The sequence below is a fragment of the Monodelphis domestica genome, chromosome 7, assembly GCF_027887165.1.
Source record: "Monodelphis domestica isolate mMonDom1 chromosome 7, mMonDom1.pri, whole genome shotgun sequence".
Taxonomy (NCBI): Eukaryota; Metazoa; Chordata; class Mammalia; order Didelphimorphia; family Didelphidae; genus Monodelphis; species Monodelphis domestica.
In genome coordinates, this window is record NC_077233.1 from 95,391,749 (window position 1) to 95,407,221 (window position 15,473).

Sequence of the window (15,473 nt, forward strand, 5' to 3'; positions counted from 1 at the left end):
CAAAATGATACAGTTGGACTAAGGAGGCTCCTGGTTCTTTCCAGATTGAAATCCTAAAATCTCAGGCTTGTTCCTCTCTTTTCAGGTTGTGCTTTGGCTTTCCTCCAAATTGCTTCCAGCCCTAAGAGGTAGGCATCTATCCCAACATCAGCTTTCTCTCAGCTCCCTCTTGGCTGTCTGTTGGATGGCATTCCCCAGGGGCTGCTCATCATCACCCTGCTGATTCATTATTTTAAGTAAAGCTGACAATGGAGTGGGGGGGGGGGAGTGGGAGGGACTCGTAGGAGCTCCCAAGAGTCATTCCCCAGAGGACAGAAAAATTTTCCTGTATATTCTCCTAGGACAAGATTTAGGAACAGCTCCAGGATGATAGCAGCCACTTAAGCAGGTCAAGACCTGCCTGATATATACCAGTTGTGACAATTATCTCAAAGCTGGGGGATGACAGTAGCTGCTCATTAACCTTCCTGCCAGCACTTTCAACTCAGCACCCACATGGAAGTGTTAAAGTCCAGGGAATAATTTCTGATTTTATTTCTAGGGCTAATATCAAAGAAGAATTTGATTCAATTTAATATGACCATAGGCAAGTCACTTCCTGCTTCTAAGCCTGTTTTCCCATCTGTATAATGGGAATATACAACTTGTACTATCTTCCTCACATAGTCAAGGAACAAGGCACAAAAAAAAGTCCACTAAGTCAGCCCATCTCCTGTGATTTGCTCAAGTTATTTAGAATGTCATGACTAGAAAAGAACTGAAGAGGTCATCTAGTGTAACACCTTCATTTCAGAAGAAGCAGAACTGGAACTAGAACCCAGACAGACCTCTTGACTCCCAAGACCAGCATCTGTCCGCCTTCTTCCAACTTCCTTGGGAGAATTTCTGGTAAGAACCTATTACTGGGGCAGCTCAGTGGATAGTCAGGCCTGGAGATGGGAGGTTCAGGGTTCACATCTGGCTTTGAACACTCCCTCGCTGTGTGACCCTGGGCAAGCCACTTAACCCCAAATGCCTAGCCCTTACTGCTCTTTTGCCTTAACAGATGGTATGAGGGTTTTAAAAAGAGAAAAAAACAACATCCTTTCCTTCTCTCTTAGTATCTGTTCTAAGAAGGAAGAGGGGCAAAGGCCAGGCAATTGTGAGTGACTTGCCCAGAGTCACACCACTAGGAAGTGTCTGCGAAGAGATTTGAATCTAAGTTCTCCCAACTCCAGACCTGGCTCTCTATCCTCGGAGCTCTCTAGCTGCTACTGGAAGTACACCTGAATGCTTATGTCTTCCATTAAAATGTTCTCCAAGTACTCAGGTCTTTTTGCCTCTCCTCTCTCCTCCCTCCAATCATCTTTGAGCTACTAACAGGCTCCTCTTTTCAAGCAGAGCCCCAATCATGTCATTTGTCTGCACCCACATCTTCAGTGGCTCTCAGTCTCCCAAATGCCAACTTGTGAGCCATACCCCAGCACCACCCTTCTTTCTCAGGCTTCTCTTAGACTGACCAGCTTTGTCTCCTGGACTACATCCTGCATTTTCCTCCCTCCCTACCTGGATTAATACCATTTTTCTTATACTTGGTAGAGCCTTCCCCTCCTCCTTGGCCTTTTCCTCCCCCTTACTGCCTGTTACATTCCAACTCACCTCTGAAAGCCAAACTCAAAGGCCACCTCCTCTGAGAAGCCTTCCATGTGCCACCAAGTCAACACACTCTCTCTCTCTTTCCTCAAATTTCTTAACACTTTTATGCTCAAGGATATACTTATGATATTATTTTGAATTGTAAGTGACCTGTTTACATATCCTAACTTCACTAGACTATAAACTCCATGAGGAGGAAACTTAAGACTTATTTAAAGAGTTCTGTAAAACGACCAATGTAGAAATTTGTTTTGCTAGACTTTATGTTTGCAACAAAGTTCTTGTTTTTCTTTCATTCATTCACTCATTTCTTTCATTTTCATTCATTCTCAACTGGAGTTTGGGTGGAATGGAAGGACAGAAGGCTGGTCTTCACTGTAATAAAAAAAGAATAAATCAGGTACCTCCCCAGAAGTATATACAACAGGTGATTAATATATTTTGTTGTACTGAAAGAAGTCAAGGAATGGTTATTTTCTACATGGCCATTTTTGGCTGCCCCAAAGTGAGCAACATCTGCCCTGCCCACATGTTTTATAAAAGCCTTGAGAAACTATGGAGGTTGTAGCTGATCTATAAAATGCACTGCTATCATCATCAAAGATCTAAATAAATGGCCTTTTTCCAGGTTTTGAGTCACAGGGCCACTAATAAGTAAGCTTATGATAAAGCCCTAAATAATGATTAGCAGGGGCAGCTAGGTAGATCAGTGGATAGAGCACTGGGCCTGGAGATGGACAGGAGGTCCTGGGTTCAAATTGTTGTCCAGCCTAGATATGATAATAAGCCCCCTTGGGCAGGGTCTAAGACAGAGCAACATTTGGCCAAACTCTCCACTAAAGTGTATTGGTTTGGAGTCAGATGGACATCCCAAGAGAGCCTAGGCGTACTCCCACAGGAAGGTCTGGGCAGGTAATTAAGCTACCACATACCTTGTCCCGTACATGTTTCCTGAGAATTCAGCATGCTCAATGAATTCGCCAGCATCAATGTCTCTCTGCATCTCCTCCCTGGTCACAAAGTGATAATCTGGAAGAAGCATCAGGCAAAAGTGCAGCTGAGTCACACTTGGGCTCTGCACTCAGGCGTGGCTTGATCTGCTCCCCTCTTCCCATCCCCATTATTTTCTACACACCAGCAGTCTTGGAATAGGGCCCTGAGCCAGCCTGGGCTCTAGAGCGCTTCCACCTTTCCTTCTCTGGCATCACCTACTCCACAATCGACTATTTATAGACCCCTCCTAGTGTACCCTGATCGGGGAGTCTTTCGGGAGATGAGATGAAGTGATAGCTAGCACAGGAAAGAAGTGACCAGGGGTCTAATCACGTGGTTCTAGTGAGAAAGGCTACAGGGACACAGAAAAGGAAGGGAGTGAGATAAATTCAAATCAGAATAAAGCTACACTGGAAATGGCAGAGAGAGGGTTGGATGAGGGGCCAGAGGGCCCAGGTTCCAGGAGGTAAAGGCCTGCCACTTGTTATCCTAATTCCTCACTAAATCTGTACATGAACTCTTCTCTCCTGCTAAGCCAGTCTTCTTCCTGTTTCTAGCATATGCTGGCCTTGTTGAGAAGATAAGGCAGAGAATGCTGGATTAAGTCAGAAGGACGTGGCCTCAAGACTCAGCTCTGAGAACATATGCTACCTGACCCTGGGCGCCATGGAGAGCTGAGCCTCTGCCCGGGGAGTCATCGTTCTAAGGACAGTTACCTCCTTTCCCCAGGTCAGATGAGAACGGGGCTGCAGTGAAGGGGCAATGAAAGCAGCTTATTTGTATGTGCGCTCTTGTATCTCTCATCTACAAAGACACTTTAGGGATTGGTATTGTAAGAGACATCTGCCCCACAGACTAGTGTGGTGAGTGTATCATTCAATAAACCTCAGGGTGAGCAGGACCATATGTAAAACTTTATCTATTCCTTCTGAACCTCACACCCAATGCCTGCTATATCTGCACACTGAAGAAGAATGATGCTCAAACTAAAGTGAACTGAAAGGGCAAGATGTGCACTGGGCTGGGGGAGACAAAGGCCAAGCAGAAAGGTAGGCTGAGGCTCCACACACTGGCCGGGCTAGGGAAAGAATTCAGTGGGGGTAACGGGGTCTTTTTTTACAAGAGAAAATAATGAGGCACACTGACCTTTGCCATTTTCTTCTCCAGGCCTAGGGTTCCTCGTGGTATCTGTAATGAAGCACACCAATGAGTCTCTGGAGACCGAAGACCTAGATCCTCTGGATGCTTTACCCATAGTCATAGTCACACAAAGTCATCAAGGGGCCTGCAGCCCTGAGAGCATCCTGCCTTCAGTAGGCCACAGGAAAGAAAGAACCCCCAAAAGATGCTATGGTATATTAGAATGAATACTGAAGGAATCAGAAGACCTGGGTTCCAATCCTGGTTCACGCTGACTAGCTATTTAGCCTAGAGACTCAACACCAGGTTCTCAAGTTCTTTCATATGGAAAACAAGAAGAGTCGAATGAAGTTATTTCATAGGTCCGTCCTAGTTTTCCTTCTCTATATCCTAAGTATCATTAACTTTAATACTATACAAGGTATTCCAAAAGTCTTTTTTTTAATCCTTACTTTCTCTCTTAGAATCAATACCAAGTATCAGTTCCAAAGCAAAAGAACAATAAGAGCTAGACAACTGGGGTTAAGTGACTTGCCCAGGGTCACACAGCTAGGAAGTGTCACTTAAGACTCCTGTCACTAGGCCTGGCTCTCAATCCACTGAGCCATCTGGCTCCTCTTCAAAAGTTTTAGTGCTGTTCTTTGTACTGTATTCTAAATTCTAAATCGATTCTCTCCCAGCTTTTACTTCCAATGTGCCAAGAGGCCTCACATTCTAAGAGCCATCTCAACTCCAATATTCTATGGGTCTATTAGGGATGCTGGGAGGACTCCAGCACAGAGATGTTTTGGCAAAGCTTAGGTAACCTGAGGCTGGTTTCTTTGCTCCATCTAACCTCTAGCGTCCTAGAGCGAGCAGGGGTAGGAAGCCATGGCAATAAAGAGAACTTATGGCTTCCTGGGAGTCTGAGCACCCAAAATGGCAGTCTTCCTTTGTCATCTTGGAGTACTTTTCTGTGGGCACTGCTCCTAAACCTTCCCACGACCTCTGCCTTACACATGCTCACCCATTGGAGCAGGGTGAGCTACTCCAGCTAACTGAGTATTCTGTTCTGCGGACAGGTATGTGTGTTTAGAAAACCAGCAATTATGATTCCACTAGAGTCCCCTGATGGCTCCTCATGGTGTGGGAGTGACCCTGGGATTCCAAAGGCTAGTCAGCTGACTAGGCAGAAAGGCCTAGCAAGGCTCCAGTAACAGTCTAACTATATGCTACTGAGGACCGCCCTGGCTAAGGGGGAGGAGGCTCAGCACTGTGGGACAAAGTCTGTGGCCACAGCGTCTCGTGATGCTCCCATCTAGGAAGGTATAGAGCACAGTGGAGGCAGGACTCATACCCGGAAAGATGACTACTGTTACAACTACTATTGCTACTATTGCTGCTGCTGCTGCTGCTGCTACTACTACTACTACTACCACCACCACCACTTAGCATTACACAGGACTTTACGGTTTGCAAAGTGCTTTACAGATATTATCTTAGTTGATCCTTACAACGAGTGGGTGCTATCTTAGAGATGGAGAATCCAAGGCAGACAAAGGTTAAGTGGACAAATTCCAGGCAGGGCCACATAGTTACTTAAGTGTCTGAACCAGGATTTGAATTGGGGTTCTACTAATTGCAGGCCTAGTGCCCTAGCCATTACACCAACCTGCCACCCACTAAAGAGGTTAGTGGAAGGAGGGCTAAGCCTGAGGACCTGTTAGCGCAGTTTGTGCTTGCAGTGGAAAATCCTCAGATCTCCCCTTTAGGGACCCCCTCATGCTCTAAGGACTGGCTTTGTGAGGCTGACACACCCAGAAGCTTGCTACAGACAGGATAGCCCCTCCTTCCCCTGTACCTGATGGAACTCCAGAACAAAGCAAGTGGTGCCACTTCATAGGGTGCTGTTACTTCCCATGCTGTGACCTGACAAGTCCATGATGGATTGGTGTTCTGGACTTATACTGTACCATACCAAGGACTCTACAAGCCTAAAGCCGCCCCCCCTGAACAGTGCCGCCGTTCCCTCTTTTCCATCCGATCATGTACCCTGTACCTGGATGTGTCTCCAATCATATAACCCCTCCGTATCTGTTTGTGCCCCTGAATAAGCGTATAAAATAGCCAGAGCCCCACAACTTGGGCCCTGAACTTTGAGGAAAGATCCCTTCTGGGTCCGCATGCACATGTGATTGAATAAATCTCCTTCCTTCCTTACTCTGGAGTGACAGTTATGGTTTCCTGCTTGACTAAACAGAAAATTCTGGAACATGCTTCCCCGAGTCTCAGGGTCAGATCCACTCCCTGCCTGGAGGTGGGCTCCACAGCAGTGGGCATGAATGCTAAGCCATCAAGGCTTTCCAGCCCCAGCAATTCATGCAGGCCATCTCCTTAGGTATGTCCTACACTGGTGGAGGCAGTACTCACACTCATGAAATCAGGGATCTGTGACACATGTAAGACTTTAGACCCAAATAAGTCATACAGACACTGGGAGGCAGGGGGAGGTAAAGAGGAGACAAAGAGTGTAGATGGCTTGTTCCAGAGGTTTGTGTCCTTCTGGCAGAGGCTTCCAGATCCCAGGGGCAGCTCTCTAGAAGCCTGCAGGGCTCTGGAGCAGGAAGCCTCCTCTAGAGAAGAAGGAGTTGTTACAATAAACTTTCCAGCTCTTCACAGGCAAAGCTCTCCTCTTTGACTATTCTTAAAGCTTTTTTGTACTATGGGTTGGGGGTAGGAATGAAAGTGATTTTTTCTTAGGAGGCTCAGGATATTCCCCTTCTCATTCATACCCAGAGTGCCACATTACATAGAGGGCAGCTGGTCTCATTCCTGTGGCAAAGTCAGAAAAAGATGACCAGTGCCTTCTCTCCTGCTGTATAGCCCCTGCCTCTACTCCACCCCCAAGCCACCACAAATACTCACGGGAGACACTGAAGCCAAAAATGTTGCCAAATTCTTGAAAAAGTTTTTTCAACAAGGTGCTTTTTCCAGCACCTGATGGTCCACTAAGGACAACTGGCCTTGGTCCTGTCATCCCTGGATACAAAGAAGAAGAAGAGAGGGGATGAGGATGGGAGACAGGATGAGAAGGGGAGGAAGAGGGGGTAGGGTCAAAGAGAAAGAGCAAGGAAGAGGAAAGAGGAAAAAGGAGAGAGGGGAAGAGAAGAGAGATGGGGCAGAGAAGCAGAGAGGATGAAGAGGGAAAAGATGGGAAGGAAGTGAGATACAAGAGAAGAAGAGAGAAAAGATAGAAGGGGAGGGAAAGAGAGCAGGAAGGAAAAGGGGGAAGAGAAAAGAAGAGATAAGGGAGGAAAGAGGAAGGAGAAAGGAGACAGGAGAATGGAGGTAGAGAAGAAAGGGAGCAGTTTTAATTTGAGAACAGTGACCTTGTGCTTAGACTTCTATTAGACAGCTTTCTCTCATTTTCTTACCCTTCCCAATCCCCAAGACTGGAAGATTTCCTCCAGGGTTTAGTTGATTAGAAAATGACACTGATCCCAACTGCACCAATTAAACTCAACAAATTAAATTAAACTAATATTGAAATGCCTACTATGAAAAAGGGCCTTTTCCCCTTCCTGGGCACAAATAAATAATGGCAGAGGAGCTTAGCATCTAATGGGGGAGAGACAGGTACCAAAATTATGCTACAAGGGAGAATAAACCAAGTGTAAGAGTGAGAAATGCTATTAGAAATTGGTTCTCCCCAACACAAAAGAACGTGTTAACATTACATTCACTTTCCCCCCATATTCATATTGTACTTACAAATTCCTCTCTGATGGATTTTTCATTAATAAAAACTTTTAATGCCTTCTATAATCTGACTCCAGTCTACCTGGCAGCCATCTCTTATACTGCTCCCAATTACACACTGTCCTACTTCCTCCTACCTTTACTAAACTATCTTTGATCACATCCTATCTCATACCAGGATCAGATGCTCCAGCTTCCCTAGGCCACCCCAACTCGGCTGCTATAAGCCTGTCTCTCTCGTCAGCTCCATGAGCCTTCCCAGTTAAAATGTGGCCCCTCCCTCAAACTTTTCCTTGCATCTCTACTTTGCATTTGGATGGGTTTTATTGCCAGGAAAGCCCTTAAAGATGATTTGCCATAACTCTGTCCTTTTTGCCACAGAGAAGTGAGAATCCCATGCCCCTACCCAGACTGAGAAGCTCTGTATCCACAGCATAGTAGGTGCTTAATGTTTGTAGTGTTGGATTAAAAAGAAAATGGCTGAGCTTCTCTAATGCTTCACTATTCATTGTCACCAGTGGCTGTCAAGGGCAAAAAACAATGCTTCCATATTTAGCTCAATTCTTGTGCTCTTGTCAGGTCGCTCCCAGGCTCATCTCTCCATCTGCCTTTTCTTGTAGGTGTTACACCCAACTGCCTGCCTGCCTCCACCTCCCATTCCCAGCATGGGCTGCACTTACTTCTTACTTCAACCCCCTCTGGCAATGTTAGGTATGTTTCCAGGTGAAAATCTTCTGCTCTTGGTCAGAACTCAGGAGGCACAGAAAAAAACACGTCTGGAGTTGGGCTGAGTTGAACCTTAGCTAAAGAAGGGATGTCTTAGAAGAGCCAATAAGCACTTTTTGCCAGTGTCTAATCCCCAGCAGCTCTGCCTGTAGCCTTGTGGTCTTATTCCTAAACCTCTTGGGGATAAGTCGTCACCAACCTTGGCAAAAACCCCATTTGATGTTCCACTGACTGGGTCTCACTTCCTATATCTCTCTATCTTCTGAACTTCTTTTCTTCCTTGACTCCCACCCAAAAACATGAAGTAAGTTCTTCCTCCTCAAATCTTCCACTCTGGAATGCTCCTTTGTCCCCATCACACCCTACTTTGTATTATATTTGTTTAATGTCACATAGCACTTTCTCTACCCCTACTAAACTGTAAAACCTTCCATTTTTGTACCCACAGAATCTTGGAACTTGGTAGGTATCCAATAAATATTTGTGGGACTGAATTCATCCATTTGGCAAGTATTTCCAGAGAGCTTACTATGGGCAAGGAACTTTGGGAGGGTACAAAAATGCATTGGTTATGTCCCTGCTCTTTCGAAGTTTGTTATATAATGGGAGAAATCACAAAATGGTGAAAGGTCAGAGCTGGAATCCATCCCCTCATTTTACCAAGAAGAAAACAGATCCAGAGAGGACAAGAGGTGACCCAGGTCACACAAATACTAAATAACAGAGCCAAGATTCCAACCTAGATTTCCTACATCTTGGTCCAATGTTCCTTCCACCTGGTTATATACCAGCAAATAGCCACAATCCCAGGGAGAAGGGGCACAAGGCAATAAAAGCTGAATGCCATGACCTGATGCAGACTAAAAGAGGAGTCCATCAGGGAACGAATGAACAAAATGTAGTACTGTGAAGTAATGGAGGAAATGACAAATATGAGGGAATGCAGAGAGGTGTGGAAAGATTGACCCAAACTGATGCAAAGTGAAGTAAATAGTCAGGAAAACAATATACAGGAAATATGAGGCTATAAACAGAAAAAACAGTAATGTAAACTGAGGTATGAATTCCATAGGACCCAAGAGTCCACCTCCCTTCTGCTCCTGTGGGCTTCACACCTCAATTTGCAGACATGACAAAACAACTCAAGACGAATGTTGTGAGATTACACAGATTAAGGGTGGGCCCAAAGAAGAGATATTAAAAGCCATCTTCCCCCACTCTTCTGCAAAGGAGTCCCAATGGAGGGGTGGGAGTGGAGCACTGCAAATGTAATATCAGATTTCTTCCAATGTACTGACCAGCTTTGCTCAATTTCCCACCTCTTCTTTCTTCAAAAGAAAGTCTTTATTATGGTTTTTCTCAGAGGGGGGAAGATGGTGAAATACAAGGGAAAAACTAGGTAAATGGAAAAGATAGCAATAAAAACTATTTAAAAGAACTATAGGAGAGCAAAAGATAGAGTTCTATAGGGTAGGTGGGACTGTCTGGCTCTTGGCTTCCTGAAAAAGATGGTATTTAGGGTGAGTCTTGAAATAAAAAAAGGAATTTTAAAAACAAGTGAGAAAAGAGAGATCTCTAAAATTCTATGATTTCATCTCTGCATGTGAAGGGGTGGGAGTGTGGAGGAAAGAATACTCAGGCATCAGTAGTAAACTACTTCACCCAAGGGTGATAACAAGCACAGTAGTTATGGGTAATGTTAAATTATGGTTTGACCGAATATATTTAATTGGTCACCAGGGATTTAATTACTAAATCCCAAAAATGAATTACTAAAGTCAGCCTTTACACTCACCATGTGTCAGTTCAATCAGCAGATTCTTTATCAGCCTCAACTCCAATAGAACTGCTTCTTACAGGAGGTTCCACTCCAAGTGTTTCTCTCCACTCCAAGTGTGTCTCTTCACTCCACCTGTCTCCCTTCACTCCAAGGGTGTCTCTCCACTCCAAGTGTGTCTGTGTGTGCCTCTGTTTCCACTTTTAAAGACCTTTTTCTCTTGCATCACTTCCCCTAAATTTTTAGGTCTACCAATCACAGTCGACACTCCATTATACAGGACTGCCTACTCTTTCACACATGGTTCACAGACCTCCCACTCAATGTATGAAATGGGTGTTCATATCTTTTTATGGGTAAAATCCAAAATGGGTAGATCTCCATACTCAACTTTAAGTACTGTGCTTACATTTTTGGGTATTAAAATCTAAAAATAGACAAGGGATTACAATTTAATCTTCACAATCAAGGAAGAGCTAAATACTGTCATTGTTACAATTAGGGGAGAGCCAAATCCAATCTTCACGGTAACTTTTAAAAAAGATTTAAAAACCTTTATCTTCTGTCTTAAAATGAATATTATGTATTGGTTCTAAGGCAGAAGAGTAGTAAGGGCTAGGCAATGGGGTGAAGTGACTTGGCCAAACTCACACAGCTAGGAAGTATCTGAGGTCACATTCGAACCCAGATGATCCTCTCTCTAGGCCTGGCTCTCAAACCACTGAACCATCTAGCTGACTCCTCTTCCCCTCCCCCCCTTTAATATTCATTATCCAATTTTATCTTCTTAATCACCTCCTATGAAAACTTTTTAAAATGTCCAATATTCTGTAGGGCGGAAAGAGTGCTCATCTGGTTTTGACATTAGGGAATATCCCTACTAATCAAAGACTCAGAGCTGAAAGGGGCCTGCCCAGACTCCAACCTAATTATTTTCCAGGTGTGGAAACATCAGTTCAGACAGTGGGTGGTTAGGGAATCTGACTGAAGTCTTAGAGCTAGTTATCAGCAGAAAAGGAATCACTTGGGTTTCAAAACAAAACAAATAAGTAACTTGCATCTCTTGGCTCCTAGCCCAGGGTTCAGTTTCTCTTCTTCAGTGCTTTGCAGCTTTCCAAGTATTATTATGTACGTTCTCTCATTTCGTCGAAATGCCCTAGTAATCAAGAGAAACAGGGTAGGAATAATTCTTCCCACTTGGAAGATGAGGAATCTGTATTAATTAAGGCTGTGGCTCTACCCTTCTTCCAAGCAGTCACTTTCTACTTGGAGAGGAGGCAATGTCTCTCTCTTTTTTTAAGTTCTGAAGATTTATGTGTATTTATTTTACAATCCTGAGACTATGCTAAAATTATCCACAGTTTCAATTAACTTTTTAGTTGATTTTCTGGTATTTTCTATAGATGCCATCATGCTATGAGCAAACACAACTAGTTTAATTACTTTTTTGTCCATTTTGATTCCTCCAATTTCCTTTTCTTCTCTTACTGACTGTGTTAAATAATATTGGTGTTAATGGGCACCCTTGTTTCACTACTGATCTTATTGGGAAAGCATCTGTCTAGCTTCTCCTCACTGCAAATAACACTTACTGATGGTTTTAGGTAGATGCTTCATATCATATTTTAAGAAAAAAATCCATCTATACCTATGCTTTCCATTGTTTTTGATAGGAATGTGTTGTATTTTATCAAAAGCTTTTTCTCCATCTACTGAGATAATCATGTGGTTTTTGTTACTTTTGTTACTGATATAATCAATTATGTTGATAAGTTTTCCTTATGTTAAACCATACCTTCATTGCTTCGTTACTGTTGTAGTCTCCTAGCTAGTATTTTGTTTAGGATTTTTGCATCCATGTTCATTAATGATAGTGGTCTATAATTTTCATTCTGTTTTTGTTCTTGTTCTTCCTGGTTTAGGTATTAGCACCATATTTGTTTCATAAAAGGAGTTTAGTAAAACTTAACTGTTATTTCAAATACTTTTGTTAATATTGGAATTAGTTGGTGTTTTAAATGTTTCGTAGAATTCACTTGTAAATCCATTTGGTCCTGATGCTTTTTTCTTAGGAAGTTCATTAATGGCTTGTTTGATTTCTTTTTCTAAAATAGGTTTATTTAGATATTCTATTTCCTCTTCTGATAGTCTAGACAGTTTATGTATTTAAAAGTATTCTCTTTCTCTTTCATTGTTAAATTTGTTTTCATATAGTTGAGCAAAATAACTCCTAATAGTTGCTTTAATTTTATTTTCTTTGGTGGTATATTTACTTTTTCCATCTTTATTGTAAGTGATTTGGTTTTCTTCTCTTTTATTTTTTATTCGATTGACCAATAGTTTATCAATTTTGTTGTTGCTTTTTTCATAAAACCAACTCCTAGATTTATCTATTAATTCAATGGTTTTCTTATATTCCATTTATTGATCTCAACTTTAATTTTTAGGATTTCTAAATTGGCATTTGGTTGGGGATTTTAAATTTATTTTTCTAGTTTTTAAAATTTCATTTCCAATTCATTCATCTTTTTTTCCTTCTATTTTATTAATATAAGCAGTTAGAGGGGTGTGGTTGAGTGACTCAATGGAATAAGAGCTAGGCCCAGAGATAGGAGGTTCTGGGTTCAAATTTGGCCTCAGATACTGTGAAGTGTGAATATTAAGTAAGGGAGTTTGCAAGTCACTTGCTAAAATGAGTGATACTTCCAGAAAATAGGTGATAAGTCAATTAGTCAAAAACTTGTGAATTCTTTTAAGAGTTCATACTCATAGACACTGTTCAATCAGAAAACTGTGAACCATTTTGATGAGAAATTGACCTTCAGAAGATGAGAACTGGTTCCCATAAACACTGCCTTCTAGGCAGTGCTAGACAATTTGGAAGCTGTGAATTGGTCCCTTTGAAAAGGGGAAGAAACAAGAACCCACTATAAAAAGCCCTGAATTTCTGGGCCTAAAGGAGGAAGTCCACTCCAAGAAGGAAGTCAGCTTCAAGAAGGAGTTGGACTTCAAGAAGGTCAGCTCAAGGAAGAAAGTCAGCTTAAAGAATCACCTTCAGCTCCAGTGATTGTTTTGAACTGCCTCTTAGAGGGAAGTTGGGCGAGTGGATAGCTTTTCCCTTCCTGTCTTCTGGAGAGAGTTTAATTAGGTTGAATCAAGTCAACAAGTCCTGGCTGAGTGTGTTAATGTCTTCTCTATCCTTTGTATTTATCTACTTTCATTTTTTCCACCTTTTTTGTAAATAAAAGCTATTAAAGGTCACTTAGACTTTAAGCAATAATACTTTGAATTATGTATTTTAGTGAAACCCTCAATTTTAACCCTTACTGTACTTCCTAGTTGTATGACCCAGGCAAGTTACATCACCTAGCCCTTATTGCTCTTCTGCCTTGGAACCAATATACAGTATTTATTCTAAGACAGAAGGTAAAAGTTTAAAAAAAAAAAGGTATTTAGAGATGCAAAATTTTCTCTAATTACTGCTTTTGTTGTATCCCATAGGTTTTGGTATGTTGTCTCATCATTCTCTTTAATGAAATTATTTTTTATTTCAGTAATTTGTTCTTTACTCATTCTCTAATATTAGGTTATTAAGTCTCCAATGAGTTTTTACTTTTTATTTTCATGGTCCCTTATTATATACAATTTTTATTGCATTAGGGAGGCTATGTTTCAAATGATCTGTCATTTCACAAGTTATCTAGACATGACCTTGCTTTTCCATGCCATAGGTAGGTATGCTTGGTATTCATTTCTTTGCTAGCTAATCTAGTAGTTTGCATTTCTACAGTGTTTGCTTTCTAATTTACAAAGTTCTTTCTAATTTAAAAAGTGTAACAGGTAGAATTAAATTGAATTTCTTCATAAACTTGTTGAGGAGATATTTTCTTCATTCCACAAAATAATCCACTGGAGAGGTTGGAAGGGGGCTCTGAAGTCAGATGGCTCAATGGACTGAGAGCCAGGCCTAGATATGGGAAACCTTGAGTTCAAATCTGGCCTGAGAGACTTCCTAGTGGTGTGATCCTGGACAAGTCATTTAATCCCCATTGCCTCGCCAATATCATTCTTCTGCCATAAAGCCAATGCAGAGTATAGATTCTAAAACGGAAGGTAAGGATTTTTTTTTTTAAGATAAGCCATTCTACTTGCCACTACTTGATTTCTGAAAAGCTTGCTACTTTGATCATATCACTCCCTTCCACAAAAAACTTCACTAGTTTCCTCTTATCTCTGATATGGTCTTGAGATCCCTTATATGTCTATCATTTTCTTATTCCAAACTCCTTAGGCTGACATTCAAGTTATGCCACTAACTAGGCTTCAACAATGTACCTAAAGGATAACTTTCTAGGTTTATCTTCCATTAGTCCCCCAAAGTCACCTTCCACTCTGTTGCAAGACAGTTGCCTCATTTTTGTTCAGGGTATATCTTTTTTTTTATCTCCAGGGCTTTGCCTTTCATACAGATATCTCAAGAATGCCTATCCAAATCCCACAAGGCCTAGCTCGAATCCCACCTCTTACAAGAAGCCTTCCTTACCCATCCTAGTCAATAGCAATCTCTCCCTCCTTTGCACTCCCACATCTCTTACTGTTTGAAACATTCAGTTAATGCTTTTCAATATTAAAATATCTGTGAATTGGGGGCAGCTGGGTAGCTCAGTGGATTGAAAGCCAGTCCTAGAAATGGGAGGTCCTAGGTTCAAATCTGGTCTCAGATACTTCCCAGCTGTGTGAGCCTGGGCAAGTAACTTGACCCCCATTGCCTAGCCCTTACCACTTTCTGCCTTGGAGCCAATACACAGTATTGACTCCAAGACGGAAGGTAAGGGTTTAAAAAAAAATATCTGGGAATTCATCAATGTAGTCATTTCTTCCACTGAAGAATACTGATGCAAATCACAAGGCTGGACTAAACAATCTTTAGGATCCCTTCCATATGAAGTTCAGAATAAGGACTCTGAGGCCCTGAAAATCTCAAGTGTCCTCAGAATCCTTGAAGGAAGTTTCCATGTGGTGGTCTTCAAATTTTACTGTATTTAACTTTAATACTTATAGGATATGTGATTTTATTGGTGTGAGTGGTCCTAACAGATGGATGTGCAACTCCTCTGTGTTTTGGCAGGTGCTATGGCAAAATAATTCATTCCCTGGTCATCAACCTTCTTGTGATAGACCTTGCTTTGCACACCTAGAGAAGCTGGTCTACAAGGCAAAGTAAAGACTGAAATTCAAATTTTACTTCAGACTCTATGTATTATCCCAGGCATGTCACTTAACCTTGATTTGCCTCAGTTTCCTTATCTGAAAAATAAGGAACTGGACTCCACTTCTTTTTTTTTTTAATGCTTACCTTCCATCTTAAAATCAATACTGTCTATTGATTCCAAGGTACAATAGCAGTAAGGCAATGGGGGGATTAAGTGACTTGCTTAGGGTTACACAGCTAGGAAGTTTCTGA

General features: G+C 42.0%; 1 protein-coding gene across 4 annotated transcripts in view; it reads right to left on the reverse strand.

The window, feature by feature from the left end:
* GUK1 (guanylate kinase 1) overlaps positions 1-15,473 on the reverse strand; it is a 34,602-nt gene that overhangs the window by 13,872 nt on the left and 5,257 nt on the right. For 2 of the 4 annotated variants that reach the window (XM_001376737.4, XM_007499758.2), the window contains 3 exons: positions 6,673-6,786; positions 3,775-3,816; positions 2,568-2,664 (listed from right to left, as the gene is read on the reverse strand). In XM_001376737.4, the coding sequence (XP_001376774.2) occupies positions 2,568-2,664; positions 3,775-3,816; positions 6,673-6,786 (253 nt within the window). Of the gene's footprint in view, positions 1-2,567; positions 2,665-3,774; positions 3,817-6,672; positions 6,787-8,186; positions 8,310-15,473 lie in introns of those variants that run through there. The other 2 variants (XM_007499759.2, XM_007499762.3) reach the window with 2 other exon arrangements.